General features: G+C 63.8%; 1 protein-coding gene and 1 long non-coding RNA gene across 2 annotated transcripts in view; one reads left to right on the top strand and one right to left on the bottom strand.

Moving 5' to 3' along the window:
• Positions 1-18,682, top strand: part of RADIL (Rap associating with DIL domain) — an 87,956-nt gene extending 69,274 nt beyond the window's left edge. Inside the window, exons 7-16 of the mRNA XM_047089346.1 lie at positions 4,776-4,936; positions 9,193-9,305; positions 10,417-10,654; positions 11,197-11,369; positions 14,818-14,968; positions 15,913-16,103; positions 16,254-16,581; positions 17,569-17,708; positions 18,049-18,188; positions 18,454-18,682. Of these exons, the coding sequence (XP_046945302.1) occupies positions 4,776-4,936; positions 9,193-9,305; positions 10,417-10,654; positions 11,197-11,369; positions 14,818-14,968; positions 15,913-16,103; positions 16,254-16,581; positions 17,569-17,708; positions 18,049-18,188; positions 18,454-18,559 (1,741 nt within the window). The 3' untranslated portion in view covers positions 18,560-18,682. The remainder of the gene's footprint in view (positions 1-4,775; positions 4,937-9,192; positions 9,306-10,416; positions 10,655-11,196; positions 11,370-14,817; positions 14,969-15,912; positions 16,104-16,253; positions 16,582-17,568; positions 17,709-18,048; positions 18,189-18,453) is intronic.
• Positions 17,801-21,125, bottom strand: LOC124519242 (uncharacterized). Its single transcript, XR_006964065.1, has 3 exons — positions 21,049-21,125; positions 19,175-19,372; positions 17,801-18,608 (listed from the first exon to the last, which is right to left on the bottom strand). It is a non-coding gene; the product is annotated as an uncharacterized LOC124519242 (long non-coding RNA).
• Positions 21,126-21,335: the final 210 nt, after the last annotated feature.

Below are 21,335 nucleotides of genomic sequence, written 5' to 3'. Positions count from 1 at the left end.
TGCCGCCTCCCACATCGGTGCCTGTGCTGTGGCACCCTGCTCACGGGGGAACCAAGGCCTTCCCTGCAGCAGCTCATGCCCATTTTGGGTTCCAGAACTTGTGTTGTTAGGGCCTAAAAATGCCTGTGTCCATCGGCAGGGATTGCTCCTTCTCCCTCTTTTTTAAAAAATTACGAATCGGGGCACCTGGGTGGCTCAGTCGGTTGAGCGTCCGACTTCGGCTCAGGTCGTGATCTCGTGGTCCGTGAGTTCAGGCCCCGCATCGGGCTCTTGTGCTGACAGCTTGGAGGCTGGAACCTGCTTCGGATTCTGTGTGTGTGTCTCTCTCTCTCTGCTGCTTCCCTAGTCACGCTCTGTTTCTCTGTCAAAAATAAACGTTAAAAAAAATTAAAATTAGGAATCACCTCCAAAATATAGAAAAGCACAGACTATTAACCACCCAAGAATCCATACCTGAATTTCACATTAACATTTTGCCTCACGGGTGTCAGAGCTTTGTGCGGGGTGGTTCTGTTTAAATTTCGAACGACTGTGGACTTTCACTACACGCTTTTGCTGCCCCTGTGATCAGCACGCCTTTTTTTCTGGGAACGCACGAATGTGGGTGCTGCGTTACCAAGTTTTCTGGACCACGACTGAATCCCTGGGAGTGAAACCCTTTGTGATGGCTGAGTTTTTAGGAGGGCGAGGTTCAGTTGGTTGATGTTTTAATGAGGGTTTTCCCATCTGAATTCACAGGTCACATTAATCTGTGATTTTTTTTATTCGTGGCCTTTGTCTGTAATAACAGGGTTCGCAGAGACTGAACCGGGCCACCCTGTGTGTTTTCAGTTCCCTGCATTGGTTTGTCTGAGGTGTGGACTCAGCTCTCACAGGTTTGCTCGAAGTACGAAGTACTTCCCTGTAAAAGTGTCTGGACGGCCCGGTTTTGCTGAATCCATTTCTTGGGTGATTATTGGTGTATCTAGTTTTCTGGTTCTTCTTACGCTGATTTCGGTAATGTTTACTTTCGTTTTCAAAGTTATTGGAATAAAGTTGTTCGTTCTGTTCTCTTTGGAGTTTTCACGTCTCGTGTATTTGTAGTACTATCCCAGCATTTACATTGGTTGCATCTCCTTCCTCTTCCCTCCCTTTGAATTATCTTCCCAGGGATTCGTCTGTTGTCGTGTGTTTAAAAGGGCCAATTTTGTCGTTTCTGCTTACGTTTTCTTCGATTTCTATTCCGTGAAGGTCTTTATCGTTTCCTATTCTTGCATAATTTCTATTTTAATTTTCTCTTTGATTCGTTAATTATTTGGAACAATATTTGAATTTCTTAAATTTGTATTAACAAAAACGCTTTCGATTTTGTTGCCAAGTAATAATTTCCCTTCGATATGCTTCCCATATGGATTAAAAAAAATTAGATCGCGGGCGCCTGGCTGGCTCCGTTAGGTGGAGCATGTGACTCTTGATCCCAAGGCTGTGAATTCAAGCCCCATGTTGGGCGTGGAGCCTACTTTAAAAAAAATTGTATCAGAGCAGTGATTGATTTGATCCGGTTTGGTTTATTTTTATTGTGGTACGAACACTTGACATGAGCGTAGTACCCCTTAGCGTTTTGAGGTGTCGGTTAGCCATTTCTGGTTTCTCCGTCCCCGCCCCAGCCCCTGGCAGCCGCCATTCTGCCCTCTGAGTCCATGAGTTGGACTGTTGAGAAATGTCACCTGAGCGACATCATGCAGTATTTTTCCTTCCGTGATTGGCTTATTTCGCTTAGCATAATGTCTTCAAGGTTCATCTGTGCTGTCGCGTTATTGCAGGATTTCCTTTATTTTTTAATAATTTTTTTTAACGTTTATTTATTTTTGAGACAGAGAGAGACAGAGCATGAACGGGGGAGGGTCAGAGAGAGGGAGACACAGAATCGGAAGCAGGCTCCAGGCTCTGAGCTGTCAGCCCAGAGCCCGACGCGGGGCTCGAACTCACAGACCGCGAGATCATGACCTGAGCTGAAGTCGGCCGCCCAACCGACTGAGCCACCCAGGCGCCCCTCCTTTATTTTTTAAAAGCTGAATACCATTTCATTGTGTCCCCTACCAGATTTTCTTTACCCCTCCCTCCCTCAGTGGACGTTGGTGTGGCTCTGTGTCGTCCTTCTCGCACCTAGTGCTGTGCTGAGCAGTGGGGTGCGAATACCTCTTGGAGATGCTGATTTCAGTTCTTTCGGGGAAGTACTCAGGAGCAGAACTGCCGGGTCCTCAGACCGATTTTGAGGAGCCTCCACACTGTTCTCCACAGCGGCCGCGCCGTTCCTGGTCTGCACTCCCGCCGACAACGCAGGAGGGTTCCACCTTCTCCACACCCTCACTGACGCTTGTTACCTCTTGTCCTTCTGACCATGGCCATTCCAACGGGGGTGAGGTGACAGCTCATCGTGGTTTTGGTTTGCGTTTACTGGGTGGTGAGCGATGGTGAGCGCCTTTTCACGAGCCTGTCGGCCACCTGGATGTCTTTTTTGGAGACCTGTCCGTTCGAGTCTTAAACCTTTTCTTGAATCGGGTCGTGAGTTTTTTTACTTTCGAGTTACAGGGTTTCCTTATGTGTTTTGGAAATTAACCACTTAGCAGATGGATGGTTTACAAATCTCTCTCCCACACTGTAGGTTGCTTTTTCACCCTGTTGGAGGTTTTCTCTGCTGTGCAGAAGCTTTTCAGTTGGACGTAGGCCCACTTGTCTATTTTTGCTTTCGGTGCCTGTGTCTTTGGAGTGCTATCCGTGAAATCGCTCCCACTCGGTGCTCACCTGAAGGGATAGGCCGGACCCGTTGCCCGGTGTCTGTGCCCCAAGCGTGTGGCCTGCGGCTGGCAGGTGCCGTGCCTTCGGGGCCACCTCGCCGGGGTTCGACACCGAAACTCCAGCTGCCAATACCTGGTGGTTTATTTTTCGGTAGAGCCCGTCCGTCCTTTAGAGTTCTGAGAAGGTGACATCGAGAGGGGCAGTGAACGTGGAAGACAAAATGGAATCAGGCTCTGAAGCCCCAGGTTAATCCTTTTCTAACAACCCCAAACTCTTTGCGGCTACGCGCCTGTGTGCGTATGCAAATGGGTGCGGAGCACAAATGTGGAGGAAGAGCATGGGGAGCACGGGAGCACGAGCGTGCGGAGCACAGACGCGGAGGAACAGCGCGAGGAGCTGTGCAGGAGCCGCGGCGGCCACAGCCCCGAGCAGTGAAAACGAGGAGATGGAAGAGAGGTCGCACCGTCGGGGGCACAAGCGGAGTTGTGTCGGAACAACAAAACCAAAACCGTAGGCACTAGAGGAAGCGCGACAGGGAGCCTGAGGCCCCGCCGCCTGGGCCCTTGGTGGCTGCCCCAGGGGACAACGCAGCCTCGTCAGCCCGCCACCCGTAGGGCCCCCGTGGCTTTGCCCGTGAGCCTCGTTGGCCGGACCCCGGACGCCACCCTCACGAACGCGCGCAGCTGCTCCGGCCGTGCCCCCGGGACTGCGGGTCAGCCTGCCCCGTGTCACCCCTACCCAAGCCCGAGTCACAGCTGGGCGGGGCGATTTGCCGGCGACGGATCTCTGCTCACCCGTCAGAACAGTCCAGTGTGTGTGGTGGCGGCACCAGCGCGACATCCTGGCTGCGGGCGCCTCGGGGGTGTCCTCACAGGCCGTCACAGGACAACCCGCGGAACCGCTTCCGCACAGCAGGTGGGACGACACGAGGGACTGTGCCCAGGAGGATGGCCGTCGACCTCTGAAACGGGAAATTTCCCGAGCTCGGCACAGCCTCGCCCCGTCCACCCCTCAGACTCCTCAACCGGTGGTTGAGTGGGGCCGGTGCTGGGGAGCTTCCTGTCCCAGCCGGTGCCCCCAGACACGAGGTCCTGCATCCTGGGGGCCGCGGTGGATCTGCGCTTGGCGGGAGCCCGCCGGACCCCGGGGGCGAGTGGCCCGGAGGAGCCTCTAGGTGCCGGCCTGGGAGAGGAGCGCCTCTGGGGCCACCTCCACCCCAGGCTGGCCGTCCCCAGGCTCGTAAGGGGAGCAGAGGGACGAGGAGCTTCTGGCCCCGTGCCTGGCGCCTGGCGGCTTCTGTTTGGACCGCCGCAGGGACACGTGCTTGGCCCTGGCGGAAGAGGCCATGCGACGAGTGTGTGGCGGCTCCAGGAGCCGCGGCCATCGTGGAGTCCTTTTTCTAACAATTCCCTCTCAATCTTCAAATGACACGCTCTGATGGCTGCTTTTGGATGCACGGACTTCAGGCATCGTCGGGCTTTTAACGAGGTAGTTCCCAGCTAGTCTCGCCCGTGCGCCTCCTGGAATAGAGGCGTTACCGTTCGTTCAGTTCGTCACGTGAACTTAACACGCGAAAACTCCCGTCTCTCGTACACGAACGACACACTCGTGCGGCTCGTCCTGACAGCCGTGCGCCCCATCTCTCCGAGCACATGCGCTTGCACGCGCTCCCCCCCCCCCCCCCACCACTGAGCTCCTTCGTTATCTCCTCCGGAAACCGAAGATGTGAAAACAGTTTGTTGACGAGAGTCACTGGCACTGGCCGTGGGTGCTGGTGTCCTTCCTGCGAGGTCGGAGGTTTGTAGACGGGCCTCTGGCTGTCACGGGTCGAACGGCTTATATTTGTACATTTCCCAGTGTGACGCCGGGAGGCCCGACGGGTCTCGGCTGGCTGGGGTGGCGTCCCGCTGAGCAGAACACCCTTCCGTGCAGAGTGTAGCGCGCTCGGCCTCCCTGGGTGGCGGCCACGAGTAACCGTTCGTCTTGTGTCTTGGCAGCCAGGAGCCCATCTCTCTGGCCGGCTTCACCATGGCTGGCCTGGTTCCAGACCTGCAGCACATCCTCTTCTGGATGTCTAACTCGGTCGAGCTTCTGTACTTCATCCAGCAGAAGTGCCCGCTCTACATGCAGACCTGGGAGGAAGAGCTGGATGTCACAGGTACCGCCGGGGAGCGGGGCGCGCGCCCCGTCGCCTTGCTGTCCAGCCGCTAGAACAGAGGTGGCCTCGTGTCAGGGCTCCCCGCGCGAGGGGGTGACGCTGGCGGTCGGGCCAACCGGCTCTTGGCGTCGTCCTTTCACGCACAGCGTGCTGCCTGGGGGGCGGTGGACACAGGCCTCCCGTGTGCCCCCGCGGGAAGAGGACGGTGCGTCGGCCCTGGGCCGTCCCTTACGGGTGCACCCGTTTCAGAGAGCAGACACACTGCCGTTGGGGGCCGCGACTGTGACCGTGACTTGCTGGCTTTGGGGCCTCACCTGCCCGGGGAGCCCGCGTTAGGTTGTGTGAGCCACAGCCTGACGTGCTGAAAACAGAGACCGAGGGGGGCAGTCCTGGCGGGCTTCGTGAAGAAGGTGGCACGGGCCGGGCGGGATTTCAGCGGCTGTGTGTCTGCATAGCCGGTGGTGGAACGAGTCGCAGGGCCGTCCCAGGGGCTGGACCACAGCCTCAAGTGGGGGAGCCTGGTTTCGCCCCACACTCGCTCGCTCCCGTGTGGCGGAAACAGAGCCGCTCCCTTCCCCGTATCCCTGTCGTGGGGCTTCGGCAGCAGAAGCTGCAGGGGATCCCGGGTAGGCGTGGTTGGCAGCCGGCCTCTGGAGGCTGCACCCAGAGCTGGGAAGGAAGCCAGGCAGGCGGGCGGGCCGGGGCCTGGCCAAGGCTCCCCCGTGGGGTCGGTCTGCCAGGCCCTGCACGGTGTCCGTGTGCTCGGCTGTGTCTCCAAGGAGGTGGCCGCGGGTTCCCGGTGAGAGGGCCCCGAACCCCGCTCGGGTGGCACGGGGTCCTGCCGTGCCCCTGCTAGGAGGGGCTCCTGGCGGTGACGGTGAGAGGCCGCGGTCTGTGTGGCACAGGCTGTCCTACCCCGTCCGTGCCAGGCTGGTGTCTGGCCTCGCGAGCCGGGTGGGGAGGCCGGGCTGGCAGGTGGGGGCTGAGGGGAGGCCGAGCCAGCGGGCGTGTCTTCTTGTTAGATGTGGTTTCTTAGTGTTTTCCGGTCCCCCGCTTCACAGCGTAGGGGACATTGGGAACGTTCTTGGGCTTCCGTGGGTACGCGGAGGGAAGCACCGGATCCTTCTGCGTCCCAGTGGGCATTCGGGCCCGCTGGCCTGTGGCCTGCAACCCTCGTTGCCCTGGGGCGGACGTTGCGCCAGATGTGCACCTTGACCTCCCAGGGTGGGCTGCTCTCTGTGCACAGACCCGTGGCAGCTGCTGACCCGGCTTTTCCCCCGAGCGTCAGGTGAACGGCCGCCTCTGTGTGTCCCCAAAGCCAGGGCGGTCGCTCTGCTCCGGCGGCCCGGGCCGTCCCGAGCTCAGTGCTCCCGGGACCCAGGCCCCTCTCTCTCCAGAGCCTGCTTGTCGTCCTTGGGGGCCCCAGCTTTTCCGAGCAGAGGGGCCTCTCTCCTGGACATGGCCCCGGCCAGTGAGCACCCGGGCCTCCGGCTCGTCTGTAAGCGCCTGTGGTCCTTCTGTACTAGGGGTTAGGCGGTCGGGGTGCAGCCAGGGCGCCCTTCCTGCTCTGGCTGCAGCAGAGTCAGCCAGGAGAGCCGCCCCCTCCACGGCTCTCCGGCACAGCGTTCGTGGGCGGGTCCCGCTCACGCCCCTTCTCGTCCGGCCTAATCTCAGACGCTGTGGTCTTTGGGCCCCCCCGGGCCTGCCTCCCCAGGCCAGGGACCCCGCGTTGGGCTGATTTTCACGAACAAAGCTATTTGGGGTTGACGGGGGCTCTGCTTCCTCAGCTGCCGCCTCTGCTCTCAGAGGAAGTTATTTTTGGTCCCGGGCCTGGGTGTCCTGTAGCCCGGTCGATGCCGGGAGAGCAAGGACGGGGATGGCCGGGGTCCCGCCTCCACCCGCCCCTGGGACCGCTCGGGGCCGGGGGAGCCACGGCAGGATCTGAACGTCCCACAAACAGCGTCCTGTGCGGTGCAGGCGCTGGAGAGCGCTGAGGAAAAAATAACATCACCAGAGGGCAAAGGCAAGGTTAGGGCCGCGTCTCGGCCTCCTGACCTGCAGCGGGAAATTTCTGTGGGAAGAATTCTGAAAACAGATGTCACGTCCTGAACGCTGGAAAATCGCCTTTGCGTTCCGCAAACAGTCTTTGTTGTCTGAAGCTCTTACCCAGGACGCCTCGCTCACGCAGGCACACGGAAGGTGGGCCCCACAGGGGAGGGGATGTTTGGAGAGTCCTTGGGGAGCCCTTGCGGCTCTGCCTCAGCACCTACAGATTTGGGGGCGTCGAGGCGTGGGCCCCGTCCCCTAAAAGGCTCACGGGGGCCTCTGCTTAGCCTGTAGCGTTTCTGCTGGCTTTCCAGCGATGTGGGAGGGACTGTGGCGGCATCTGTGTCTCCCTGTGGCCGCCGAGTCCCGGCCTCCTCTTCCCGTCATCCCTCCTCCTGCCAGAGCCCCCACACCCACACGGGAACAGGCCGGGACAGACTCGTAGCCTGCAGGGTGGCGCCCAGGCCCAGCTACGGTGGAAGGGTTTGGAACTGGTTTCTTGGCCTCGTTCCTACTGGCTTTGAGTGGCTGTGAGTGGCGGGTGGTCCGCGGGTCTCGGGGGCAGCAGCGGGCAGCCTCGCGTGTCCCTCTCGGCCTGGGAGGCTGCAGTGGGCCGGGGAGCACCCGGGGACCCTCACGGTGTCTGGGTTGCCTCTCCTCTGAAGGCCAGTGAGGCCGCAGGAACATCCAGATCCCGTGGGGGTGGGTCCCACGAGACCCCACAGGCTGGGCTCTAGGGAGGACCCCGGGCAGGCGAGGCAGGCGTCTGGCTTCCCAGTCCAGACGGGTTCCTGGGGCGTGAGCCCCTGGGGTGTGTCCTGTGGGTCCAGGGGCAGGAGAGCCCCGAGTCCTAGGAGAAGTGTCTCGAACAGTGGTGCATCCAGGTGTTTTGGGGATGGGGTCTCTGACGGACTTGTACGCCGTTTCCATTCTGTTCGTGCAGCAGTGGGCGGCCTGGGCCCCCGTGCTCCCGCGAGGGCCGCTTCAGTGCTCGGAGCCATTCTGGGCCCCATCGGGCCCAGCACCTCCCTCCCTGCTCTGAGAAGAGGTTCCTTTAACGGAAAGGCTGTAGCAGCGGCACCTGGGTGGTTCTGTCGGCTGAACATCTGACTCTCGATTTGGGCTCAGGTCACGGTCTCACGGTTTGTGGGTTTGAGCCCGGGGTTGGGCTCTGCCCTGACAGTGTAGAGCGTACTTGGGATTCTCTCTCTCCTCCCGTCTCTCACTGCTTCTCCCCTGCTCACGCCCTTTCTCAAAATACATAATAAACATTAAAAAAAGAAGAGGCCGTAGCAGAATGAACAGTGGCCGAGAGCCACGGGTCTGCACTGGACAGACCCGTCCAAGCTGCCCGGTTGCAGCTCCTGTAAAGAAGTGAGGATCTGAGGGCGGCGGAGGCAGAGGCGGGGCCTCCAGGCCCCGGGCAGCCCTGCTCGGCGCTGGTGGGATACGGGGTGCCTCCTGCGTTTGGAGGCCCTTCGGGACGGTTCTGCCCTGTTGGGGTTCTCTGGTGTTGGCGTCCCTGTGGCCGATCTGGCGTCTTAATTCACGGGAACCGCCGGAAGCAAGGACTCACCTGGCATCCGCGGGGCCCCTCCTGCCACGCTGGGCGGGCCCCCTGCCGGCCCCTGGGGCTCAGCTCCAGCTACGGTCTGGGGAGGCTCACCCGCTGGGGCCGCACGGAGCCGGGCTGCCTCACTCCGTGGGGCTGTCCAGCAGCCGGGCCTCGGCTGCGTCTTCTCTGTGGTCTCTCCGGGATGCTGGGGGGAGAATGGGGCTCGTAGGCCGTTTGGATTTCTTTCTTCTTGGAAAAATGTCACAATTCCGTGGAGTGATGGTCTCCTTAGGAGCTTTGGCCAGGTGTTCCTTTGACCTGTGTCCAGAGTGGGAAGTGACCGCAGGCCCTTGGGTCAGAATCCGTGTTGCTGGGGCCGCTGGTTCTACCAGGAAACGTGTCTGGGATCTATCCGTCAATGGGCTTCAGAATCCCTTCGCGTGATGCTTCAGCACCGATGGGCTCGGAGGCACGGTGCCCGGACCCCTCGGCCATCTGGGCCGGCGTCTCATCCCTGGGCGCCTCGGGGAGGGGTGGCAGTCGGGCCGGGGGTCAGCCGGCCGCGCGAGGCGGCTCCCCAGACCCGAGATGGGACGGGGGCGAGCGCAGTCCGGAGGTAAGCACGCGGTGACCGTGCCCCGCCGTCTCCTCGCAGGCTCCAGGGAGTCTCTGCTCTCCTGCACGCTGACGGCCAGCGAGGAGGCCATGGCGGTGCTGGAGGAGGTCATCCTGTACGCCTTCCAGCAGTGCGTGTACTACGTCTCGAAGGTACGGCGTGGCCAGGGTGTGCGCCTCATGCTCCCCTGGGCGGGGAGGGCTGGGGACCTGGGAAAGATGGAGGTGGTTTTGCCACCGTCACCCGAGGGTTTCGAGCTCCGACTGCCACCTCGGCACACCTGAGCCCAGTTCCGGGTCCTCTCCCTCCTGGCCCGCGTCCCCCTCATCCTGGGAGCCGGTGGCCGCGCAAGCGCCAACGACGTCGGGGAGCAGGAGGGGCGGCTGCTCGGGGACGCGGACGTTGGTGCTCATTGTGGCGACCAGAGGTGGTGTTAGCCTCCGGGTCCGGAGGAGTCACCCCATCCCAGCACACAGAGCAGGGTGCAGGGGGGAGTGGAGAGAGCAGCAGCCCCTGGGGCAGGTGGCCCCAGCTGGGGGATCCAAGGGGACTTGCCGAGACGGAGCTTTGACTTGGATTCTGTGGGGGATGCGTCCGCGGAAAGCGAGAGGGGCCGGTTGGACAGGGCACTCTGGGGACAGTTCCCCGTTTGTTCTGCGTGGAGACCCGACACCCGAGTCCGCCAGCTCCGTGGTCAGTTGGTGGCGGCTTGGGACCCTGTGTGAAGAGTCTGAGCTCGTGTCCTGGCCCAACAGGAATGAGCCCCCGCCCATGTACTCACATCTGCCCCAGGGGTCTGAGCAGGGCTGCGTCCCGCCCTTAACCGGTCTGTCATCCCAGGATCCCCTTGAGGTGTGGTGGCTGCGAGGACCCGCCCCTCCCCCCGGAGGGGATGCCTTCGCTCGTGTCTGGGGAGCAGCTGTTGATGTTGCCCCGCCCACCCCCCCCCCCCCCGGCCCTCGATGAGTGTGGGCGCCCGCAGTGCTGCCCCCTTCAACCAGGACCGTGGCCGTAGCCCCCAGGCTGTTGCCCCTGGCTCAGCTCCCCGGGAGGGGGTGCTCCTGGTGCGGGGGGTGGGGCGGTGGTCCTGGGCCCGCCAGCAGACCCCCCGGCCCGTTCTGTCTGACGGATCAGGACCCGTGGGCTGTGCCAGCAGTCCTGCCAGGCTCCCTGCACCTGTGAGTGTCACCTGCCCCCGGTGCCCAGAGCTGGAACCGCGTGCCCGGGGGCCAGACGTGCTTGGTGTTTCCCTCTTGCCCCCAGTCGCTGTACGTCTGCCTCCCGGCCCTGCTGGAGTGCCCCCCTTTCCAGACGGAGTGCCGGGAGAGCCGGTGCTCGGCGTCCCCGCTGCCGGAGGAGACGCGCCGGGTGGTGTCCGTCTACCAGGCCACCCTGGATCTCCTGCGGCGATTCCAGGTGCACCCCGAGATCGCCTCCCAGGTGCTGGCCTACCTCTTCTTCTTCTCCGGCACGCTGCTCTTCAACCAGCTCCTGGACAAGGGTGAGGCTGGGGGGTGGGGGCCCGCACCGGCCTGGCCTGGTCCCTTCTACCCCCCAGCCCCGTGGCGGGGAGCGGAGGGAGGGGCTCAGAGAAGCGACGTGGTCCGTGACCCTGCCTGCTGCCCCCCAGACTCTCCTCGCTTCTGGTGCCAGCTCCTTCCGGCTGGGGGCCCTGCCTGGACTCGGGGAGATGAGAGTGGTGTGAACTTGCGGCCCTCGTGTGTCGCCCGTGTGGCTTTCCCGGGCTGGTCGGGGTCCACAGGCGGGCTCTAGGCCTGACGGGGCCTTGCCGTAGGGGTGCGCTCCTCTCTGCTTTCGGGCCTCGGCGGCTGTCACAACCCCTCTCTGCCCCCCCCTTCACCGCCCCGCCCCCTCCCAGGCCCACCCGGCCCCACCCAAAGAGGGGCCCGGAGGCGGGCCGGTTGCCTTGGAAACCAACAGCAGGTGCCGAGGAGGCCCGTTGTCAGAGGCTCGCAGGTGGAGAGGACAGGCCCTCCCTGGGAGAAGGCGGCCAGCGCGGCGTCCCCTTCCCGCCCCCTGCAGGCCCCTCTCTGAGTTGCTTCCACTGGCCCAGAGGTGTCCAGGCCTGTGCCCGCTTGCAGCAGCTCCTCGAGTGGATGAGGAGCACCGGCTGTGGGGAGGCCGGGGAACACTTCTTCCGGAAGCTTTCCTGCACGCTCAACCTGCTGGCCACTCCCCGAGCCCAGCTCATCCAGGTAGGAGGAGCGCACGAGGTGTCACTTCTGGGGTCGCCAGCTCACAGACCAGGCGTGGGCCATGGAAGTGGCTTCGGGGCTTCTGAGACCCTGCAGTGTTGCTTCCGTTCCGCTTCTGGTCCCACCTGCAGGCAGGATGAGGCCCCCCGGGGGTCTGTGTCCCCAGTCCCCGACCCCACACGGCACGGGGGATCTGCACGGACCCCGAGATGGGGAGATCACCCTGTCCGGTGGGCCCGGGCTGACCACGCCAGTGCTTAAAAGGGCAGACAGATGGGTCAGATTGAGCACAGGAGGTGGGCCCCGACGGTCCGGCTGGCTCTGAAGATGGACCGTGGGGCGTCGTGGCCTCTGCGAGCTGGGAACAGCCCTCAGCTGCGGGCCAGTGCAGAAAGGGGAACTTGCGTCCTGTCTTCACGAGGAACTGAATTCGCACGACCCACACCAGCCTTGCTGAGTCCCGGGTGTGGGCCCGACGCCGGCTCGGGGTCTGAGCCCCCAGAACCGTAGAGGATGCGCGCACGGTCATTTGTGGGAAGAATGACAGGAAGCGAGTACGGCACGGTGCCCTCCCTCGGGAGCTACCGGACGGTCGTCACCGATGATCAATGAAACCAGTGTGTCCTTCCCTGCCTGCAGGACACCGCGTGTGCCGAGGGGTGATGCGAGCCTGGGGGGACGGTAACCTTCCCGTCTGCTGTAAAACCGGAGCGCTTCCCCTCCACTCCAGGACGCAGCACGGAAATCTGGGTGTCGTCACTGTCGCTCTTAGTAATGGTGGCCGCGGCTGCCTTGCCGAGCACCTCCGAGGTGTGACCCGCGTAGCGCGTCGTCTCATTTCAACCTCCCGTGACCGCTGCTTCCTGCTGGCTGAGCCCGGGTCCCACGGCCGGTGATGGTTCGGCAGAGACAGAACCTGCCACGTGCTGGGAGCCACGGCTTGTTCCAGTGTCTTTTGAGTCACTTGATTTTGTTCTTTTAATTTTAAAAGCGCAGCAGGAATTCACTAGAGACAATGCAGAAAACGGGGACCTCTGCATACAGATTGCAACCTGAACCTGTGCTTTTGGCCTCCTCCCCAAATACCACTCCGCAAAAGCAAAGCGTAAGCCCACAGGGACCGAGCAGGCCCGGGGAAGAGAAACACCGCGGGGGCCAGTAAGCGGAGGCCGGGGGGTGACTGCCCACGGAAGACGTGGAGCCTCGAGAACAGGGCCGGCGGGGACTGAAGGTCCGTGGAGCGTGCGGCTCTTGATCCTGGGGTTGTGAGTTCGAGCCTTCGGCCCGCGTATAGTAAATACTTGAAATCTTGAAAAAATCGAGAAAATTCCTTGCGGCGAAATTCCACACAGCAGCGTGAATGCCCAGGCCCAGGCCAACGTTAAATACAAGGCTGAGCCACAGTCGGGCCCAGAGGGGCACAGGTGGTGATTCCCGGGGTCTGGAACGCAAGAGCGGGCCGAGCGGGGCTGCAGCGGGGGACAGGCCTGCCCGGCAGGGGCCTCCTCGCGCGGCCACACGCTCCCTGCTCTTGCCCTGTGCTGGGAACACAGGCCGTCGTGCTTCACGTCTGTGCGGTTTCTGTGCGCGCTTCGGATCTCAGCGGCCCCTTCCCGCACGGCCGGGCCGGCCCTCCCCCTGCGCTGGCCAAACACCTGTGCTTGCTTCTGGAACATTTAAGACAGGGTGTCATCCTGACACCAGAAGTGTCATCCTGGAAAGGAGGGCTTCTGAGGGAGGACAGAGAACCTGCTGCGTGCGGGAGGCCCCGTGCTCTTTGTCAGAAGGGGCTGACAGGACAACGCTGGTGTCAGTGACACCCAGGCAGTGGCTGGAGGACGTGGCCATCTGTCCCACCACGAGCCAGCCTGGCAGACTGAGCACCCGCTCGCTTCCCGCACGAGAGCCGGATGTTGGAGGACGCAGATCCTGGGGCGACAGACTTCTCTGTAAAGGGCCAGGGAGTAGATAATGTAGCCTTTGTGGGGCACGTACAGTTGCCGTCCAGAATTCTTCTTCGTTGTGTTAAGCCCTTTAAAAAATGTGAACACCACTCTGAGCGTGCAAAACTTTTCCGGGAGAAAAAAACTTATATTCTCCTACAGATAAGAGAACCAAAAGGATTTTTGGAAATTCGAACCCTGAGAGTAAAGAGAAAGGGTCCAGGGGCAAGACTGGAAGACAGTCCGGGAAATCTCCCAGACAGTAGACAGATGGTATGAAGGACAGGGGAGCGTGCTGGGTCCCTGCTGGTGGCTTCTGGGCCTGATGGCTGGCACCCTCCTGACACCAGCCCCAGACAAGGAACAGCCCTGGGAAGGAAGTCTGGATTCTAGGACCTGGGAGAACCAGAAGGAACGGAGCCGGTGTGGGGGGATGGGGCTCCCAGCCGCGGCCCTTCGTCCCCCCCCACCAAAGTAGCCTTAGGAAACGGTTGTTCCTCTGCCGGAGGCACTTGCCCCCCACGGCCCGGGCCTCGTGACCTTGGCAGTAAAGTGAAGCTGGAGGGAAGCCGAGGAGAGGAGGCCAGACGGGAGGGGAAAGAGCGGGGACCTGGTAGCCAGGGAGTCAGAGATGGCCGCGCCCACCCCCAGACCCACCTGCCCCGAGGTGCTGGCAAGCGTGGCCGATGGCCGAGCAGTTCCGTGGCTGCACTTGCACAGAGAAGCCCAGGGCTGCCGTGTGGAGACCGTGGGCCAGAGGAGCCCGTGAAATTCCCACAAGAATAAAGACTGGACGCGTCCCGAAGACTAGCCCTCAGCGTGGTTTCCGACTTTCAAGAGCAACGCCAGAACCCGGGGATACCCGCCGTGGAGGGCGACAGCGTGGGCCGGCCCGCCGACTGCGGGGTCAGCAGTGGTCCTTGGGAAACCTCGGTCAGGAAGCTGCTGGAGCGTCTGTGTCACAGAAATGGGGATTAGCTCAGAGAATTGGAGAGAAGTTTCCAGAAAACAAGGGAGGAGGAGCATCCCTGGCCGACGGAGAGCAGGGTGGCGGGTAACCGTGCCCGTTTTCTTCTGTGGAGCACGAGTCCACCCTTCTCCTCCCCTCCTCCCTTTTGGGCTGCTCGTCCCCCTCCAGGAGGCCTCCCCGTCCTGAGAGGCTTTGCCTTCACGCGCGTCTTCAGCTCTAGGGGTCGGATCTCTTCATACTGTGAGGCAGGAATCCCCAAATCCCCGGGCTCTTTTCCTGGCGTCTCAGCCCCACACGGTGCCGTGGGGGGAGGCACGTTCAGGGGACCCAGCCCTGGGGGTGGTGCCTGCTGGCCGCTCCCCAGAACGGCCGTCCCACCTGGCGCTCCCCCGGCCACCCACCCCCCGGCCCTTCGGGGGCCACGGCCCGGGGTAGCCTGTACCCTGGCCCCCAGAGCACCCAGGAAGAAGATCCTCCCTGGCGGGGGGGGGGTGCGCGTGGGGCCTCTGACCACACACTCCTTCTTGTCCCCCAGATGAGCTGGGCCAGCCTGAGGGCTGCGTTCCCCGCCCTGAGCCCAGCCCAGCTGCACCGGCTGCTGACACAGTACCAGCTGGCCTCCGCCATGGGCCCCATGAGCGCCTGGGAGCCCGATGCCCGGGACAGCCCCGAGGCCTTCAAGTCAGGTGAGCCTGATCAGAGGCGGGAACAAGGGGCCGTGGGGGTCGGGGTGGGAGCAGGGGAGCGCCTCCTGGGGGGACTTCCAGAAGAGCTTACAGACCTGTCTCCTCCACCCTGGTGCCCTGGAGGCTATCACAGATGGAGGTCAGGGAGCCCACAGCCCGGTTCCGACTTGGGGGTCAGGTCCAAGGTCCTACCCAACATGGGGACTGATGGCAGGGCCTCGCTTGGTGCACACAGCCCACCAGGAGGAGAACAGGGTCTCGGCGTTGAGTGCCAAGATGGTGGGCGGGCCCCGCACCCATGTCTGTTCACACGCAGCATACGTGTACGTACACGTAATGTTTCTCACGGACAGATGCACGTCTCATCGTTAGCATGATGCACGTAATGACAATTAACAGAAGATAGAAGATACGGCTAGAAACGGGGCCTCGGGCTCGGTTGTCCCGTGTCCCGTCGCCCAGGGCATGGCCGGTGGGAGGGACCACTTGGAGCAGGACTCTGGGCCCCGCTGGCCCCTCGCGCCCCTCCTCACTCACTACCGGGGCCTGTCCCCGGGTGGGCTCTCTGCTCAGAGCTGGTGCAGGTGTTGGCCTTCCCGCCGTCTGAGCATGCCCTGTTCTGGGACTCAGGGTCCTGGGGACCGTGCGGGATGCAGCCACCACGGGCCTTGGGAGCATCAGAAGGACAGGGTGGGGGGTACAGAGGCAGGGGGAGTTGGGGGCGGGGCAGTGGGGGTGAGGCAGCTCGGGCCTCTTCCTGGGTGCTCACTGGGACGCAGAAGGGCCCAGAGTGTGGTTTGGGCGGGTTGCCTTCTCCCGAGTCCCACGCTCCCGTGTCCCCGGTACCTGCGGTGTCAGGAGGGGGGGTGGCTGGTGGGCCCGGGGAGGGGCCGGGCGTTTCTTCTTGGCCAGCGCGGTCACGCCGTCCTCACCGCCGTCGGCAGAGGACGTCCTGGAGTCCTACGAGAACCCCCCGCCCATCGTTTTGCCGAGCGAGGGCTTCCAGGTGAATCTGGAAGCGGACTGCCCGGACGCCGGCGTCTACCAGCAGCTTCTGTACCTGCGCCACTTCCTGTGGAGCCTGCGGAGCAAACCCAGCCCTGGCGCCGGGCCTTCCCAGCCGGGGTGCCTTGAGGTACCCGGGCTGCTCTGGCTTTGACAACGGGCCTGGCTGCTGCCTCTGCGGCGCCTGGGGGTCCCCAGAGGCGGGGGTGGCCCCTGGGGTCTCCCACTGTGGCGGGCCGCTGGGCAGCTGAGGCCTTCGTCCCTGTCCCCCCACCCCCAGGGCCCGCAGCACACCCCCGAAGGGCCCCCGGGGGGCCACGGCTGCCCGCTGGTTTCCAGGGGAGCTCGTGAAGCCGGCCAGGCGCGCCCTCCTCCTCCTCCTGCGGGGGCTCCCCGCGCACAGGGCCCTCCAGGAAGGCAGAGCCGCGGGGGCCCCCAGGCTGGCGTCCTGCACGTGGACTCCTCGTGCCTGCTCACGCCTCCTGGCACCCCGCTCGGCCTCGAGCCCGCTGTCCCCGACTGGCCAGAGCCCGGCGGCACCTGTGGGAAAGCGCTCCCGGAAGGGAGGCCGAGCGGGCAGAGCGGCCCCCGAGGTGCAGCTGGGGAAGGTAAGACCTGTCCCCAGGCTCCCAACGGCTCCCAGTGCCCCCCGCCCCCCCCCCCCGGCACCTGGGCGGGGCCCCTTGGGGTCACCGTAACCGTGCGGCCCTAGGGGCACGTTTGGCCTGGGCTTCTGGTACCTGCCCACGAACGCCCGTAGCCCGTGCTGGGCAGGCTCCAGGGGCCACGTGAGGTGGGCGCAGGGTGGTTCAGGCCCCGTCGAAGGGCACGGGGTGCACGCACAGCCGCCTGTGGGACGAAGTCCCTCCCCCCAGGGTGGAGGAAGGGACGGCTCAGGTGGTGTGCACCAGGTAGCAGGCTGGGGGGAGGGCCGGGGGGCCATGAAGTGCAGGGCAGAGCAGCCCCCGGCAGTGCCCCTGCAGACTCTGGGTGTGCCCCAAGGCCAGGGGTCCCCTGGGCAGATCCGGGCCTGAGGCAGGGCACCTGCTTGCTGGTGAGGGGACTGCAGCCACACGCTCTGCCTGAAGGCCTGATCTGACCTGTGGGGAGAGAAGGCACAGGACCCTGGGTGGGGGGCCGCAGAGCTGACGAGTCCCAGCTCCGGCAGGGGCGGGGTCAGACACGGGGGGGGGGGGGGGGGAAGGAGGCGGAGTCACCGCTTAACGGGTAGAGGGAGAGGGAGGGGAAGCCGTGGGGGGGACCTGGAGCAGAGCCCACCGTTCAGCCTCTGGAAACAGCCAGGCTCTGGGAGGGGGTGCCGTCCCGGGGCCGTCACGAGGGGGGAGGACGCACACCCTTTACAGGCACGTGGGGGTGTGGCCCACAGGCGGGGCCGGGATCCATCACCCCCCGGGGGTTGGAGGGGACTTGCCCCCCTTGTGCCCAGATGGGCATCTTGTCGGAGCCGCGGGAGCATTTCCCTGTGGAGGAACGGCGGAGCCCGCTGGGTGGGGACAGGGTGGGACAGTACAGTGGCGACGGTGGCACGAGCCGCCCTCCCCTTCCACCCGTGGCGTCTCTTCTCACCTGCCCAGGAGACGGCGTGGCTCCGGCGGACGAGCCCCCGCCAGCCCTCTCCAGCCGCAGCTCCAGCGCCGAGGACTTCTGCTACGTGTTCGTGGTAGAGCTGGAGCGGGGTCCCTCCGGCCTGGGGATGGGCCTGATCGACGGGATGGTGAGCGGCCCCCAGGGCTCCTCCTGCTCAGGACCGCCCCACGCGGGCCCACGGCTCGCGCGGTCACTGGGAGACCACGGGCGGGCGGGGCAGGGCAGGAAGGGCCGCGGGCTCGGGACCGGGCTCGGTGGGGCAGCTCGGTGGCGCTTGAGAGAAGGGCCCGTGCGGCAGCCGCTTCCCCGGCCGGCCGTGTCCCCTCTGTCCTCAGACCTCAGGGTACCGGGCCTGGGTGGGGGGTGGGTGCTGTCCGGTGTTGCCCGTACGGACACGCCGGAGGCCACGAGAGCGCCCGCCCCCCACCCGGGGCCCACCCAGCCCTGAGCTGCTACTTGGCCCGCAGCACACGCCGCTGGGCGCCCCCGGGCTCTACATCCAGACGCTGCTCCCAGGCAGCCCCGCGGCAGCCGACGGCCGGCTGGCCCTGGGCGACCGCATCCTCGAGGTGAACGGCAGCAGCCTGATGGGCGTCAGCTACCTGAGGTTCGCCTGCCCTCGGGCCCGGACCGGGCCGCCCAGCCGTTAGGGGAGCCCGGGCCCCTTAGCCCCGGCCCCCGTCTTAGACGAGAGAGCGTGTGGGCTCGGTCCCCAGCCCACTCTGCGACCTCTGACAACACGGCAGCCCCAGCGGGGCCCCTCGGGGTGGCGGGGGGGTCCCCAACCCAGGCGCCCCGGGAGCCCCACGCACCCCGCGGCTGGACCCGTGGCGAGTCGGCCACACCACGCGTCTCCCCTGGCCGGCTTTCAGGGCTGTGGACCTGATCCGACACGGAGGAAAGAAGATGCGCTTTCTGGTTGCCAAATCTGACGTGGAGACGGCCAAGAAGATCCGCTTCCGCACCCCACCTCCCTAGGGCGGGCTGGAGGGACAGCTGTGGCGGCCGTGCGGTGTGGTCGCGTCCCCTGCCGTGGATAATGTACATCTTAGTGTATATTTTATTTATATGACAGACGATACGAAGTTGTGACGTTTGTTACAGAGCTTTTATGTTTGAAAATTTTAACAGAAAAGTATAGATTCAATAAACTATCTTTCGTACTCTGAGAGGCTGGTGCTGCGTGCAGCCAGGGGGGGTGCCGTGCTGGGGTCCCCAGGGCCTCCCCCCTCCCCGCCAGCTTGGGAGAGCCCCTGGGAGGACACGGGATCGCGGTTTTAAGGGAGTCTGTCTGCCCCCCACCCTGCCCAGAAACTAGCGGAGGGGAGGGGGCAGTGGGCACGCCGGTGCGGGGCCCTCCTGGTAATCACAGGCTCGGCACCCGTCCAGGAAATGGTCTAGAACCTCCCTGAGAAAGTTACAGTGAGGGGCTTTACCCACCCTGAGTACCCCGATCTCCTCCCCACACCTCACGACCCCTCCCAGTTTCTCCTCGGATTGTGGAAACTGAGGCTCGACCCTCGTACCAAGCTCTTAATCTGCTGCGGGGCTGGTGTCCACCTGGTCACCGTCCCTTCCCGACAGGGAACTCACCTCCTTGGCTACCAGGCGGCCGAGCGCGTGCGGGGGCGAGGCCGGGTTCGCGTCGCGGTAATAGCGTGGCTCCGACACGTCCACGCCGGGCGTCTTTAGCAGGGTCCTGCGGCCAGTGTACCCATGGCTCCCGTGTCGTCCTCACAAGTCAAGGCTGGGCTCTGGGCCCGGGTCCTCATCTTTGACAGGAACAGACACCTGGGGGAGAAGGGGTTTCTGGCGGGTCAGTGGCAGACCCGCCCTTCACGTGGAAAGGGGTCTTCTGGAGGGTGCACGGCCACCCGAGTGGTGTCCTAGGTCTGGCGCGGCTCCCTGCTGCCCTCTGGTGGGCGCAGAAGACAGGCGCGCTTGCATCTAACCCCGGGCCCTTTCAACGTGAGGCTCCGAGATTCCGCCTGGTTGGAAGCACCACCCTCTACTGAGTGCCCCAGACGCCGGGTAAGATGTACTTGCACGAGTTTCATCCTAGGGGCACCCGGGTGGCTCCATCGTTTTCGTGTCCAACTCGGTTTCGGCTCAGGTGGCGATCCCAGGGTCAGGGGATCGGACCCCGCATTGGACTCTGTGCTACACATGGAGCCTGCCTAAAATTCTGCCTTTCTACCCCGCTTGCGTGCTCTCTAGACAAAAAACATTTGAAACGTATGATTGAACCCAAGAGATCAATTCTGAGAGCCCCGAATTGCAACAAGGGCACCAGTTCAGAGAGGCCAGCGGCAGCCTACGGCCGGCCGGATTACAGGTCTCGGTTCCTCACTGCTCTGTGCAGAGGAGGTGACGGAGCGTGGAGCCACGTCGCCGGGGCCCACATACCTCAAGGCCCCCAGGGGCTGGTGCCCGGGGAGAGGCGACGAAAGCAGAGCTCACGGCAGGCTGAGCTCCCCGGGCCCGTTACACACAATAGCTCACGAACTGCTCCCAGCCACCCCGCGGTGGGACGATCAACACGTTTTCCAGACGAGGAAACGTGTGCAGGAAGACCGATTTTCTCTGTCTCTAGCCGTTACCCCAATAACGCTCTGGGGGAACAAATGACAGAGCTCCGTGTCTCCAAACAACGGCACCGACTCTCAGCCGGAGGTACTTCCCCACTCCAGGTGGTGTCCAGGTCTGCCCCACGCTTCTCCCGCCCTTAGACCAACAGACCAGCCAGGAACGTTCTCCTTGCAAAGCAAAAGCCAAGAGGCCGAGCCCAGCTCCCAAGCACATTTCATCCCCCATCACTCCTGCCCCCAGTCTGTCCGCCAAAGCGGGTGGCACCGCCAAGCCCACAATCAGCGGGCCACCTGAGGCCCACCCCCCACTCCCAATCAGGCCACACCAAGGGTGTGGGTATGGACCCCAAACCCAGGGGAACGAGAAATCGAGGCCACCGAGTCAGCGTGCCCCTCCAGAGCCAGCCGGGATCGGTACTCGGGTAGTTTGTCTCCAGACGCTTAGGCACCGCAACAGTCCACCCAGCCGAGAACACGCGAAAGCAATGTCTGGGTTGCCTGAGCTCTGTGTGCAGCAGGGAACCCATCTCCTCCAAGTCTGCGCTCACCAACTAGTTAGTACGCAGGTTTGGGACCCACACTGTGTGCGGACGAGCTGCGCGCTGACGATGGCACCGCAGGCACCTTGCAAAAATAATACTTTTCTCTAAAACATATATTCTCAACCCTGGCCTTCCGTCCTGGAGCTCGAGGCCCACGTGGGGTCGGCGCGGGACAGGGAGAGGTCCGCGGACCCCGGCCTGGAGCTCGCGGCTCACGCGGGGTCGGTGAGGGGTGCGGGGAGCAGCAAAGCCGGGTCTGCCCCATCCCGGGAGGACCAGGGTGTCCCTTGGCGCGCCCCGCCCCGATACCCGGCGCTCTGCTCCGAGGGCGCGTCACCTGTCGCCTGCCGGAAGTCATCCTGAGGCCGACTGTCGGAGAAGCGGGCACCCCTTGCCCGGCCAGTCCCGGGTCCGGGACCCCCCCGCCCGGCGTCCACCCACCTCCGCGGCTGCCGTTTCTGCAGGTGCCTGAGCGGCCAACCGGCAGGGTCCGGGCCTGGGGGCGTGGTGAAGGCGGAGCCGAGCCGGGGCCGGGCCTGGGGGCGTGGCCGGAGTCGGGGGCGGGGCTGGCCCGGAGACTCGCGCAGCAGCAGCGCCACCTGGTGGCCCGGGGGCCCCCTCGCA

The sequence above is a fragment of the Lynx rufus genome, unplaced genomic scaffold, assembly GCF_022079265.1.
Source record: "Lynx rufus isolate CCGP_SWC_20201006 ecotype Redwood Valley unplaced genomic scaffold, mLynRuf1.p SCAF_27, whole genome shotgun sequence".
In the NCBI taxonomy this organism is placed as follows: Eukaryota; Metazoa; Chordata; class Mammalia; order Carnivora; family Felidae; genus Lynx; species Lynx rufus.
This window is presented reverse-complemented; position numbering and strand designations above follow the sequence as displayed.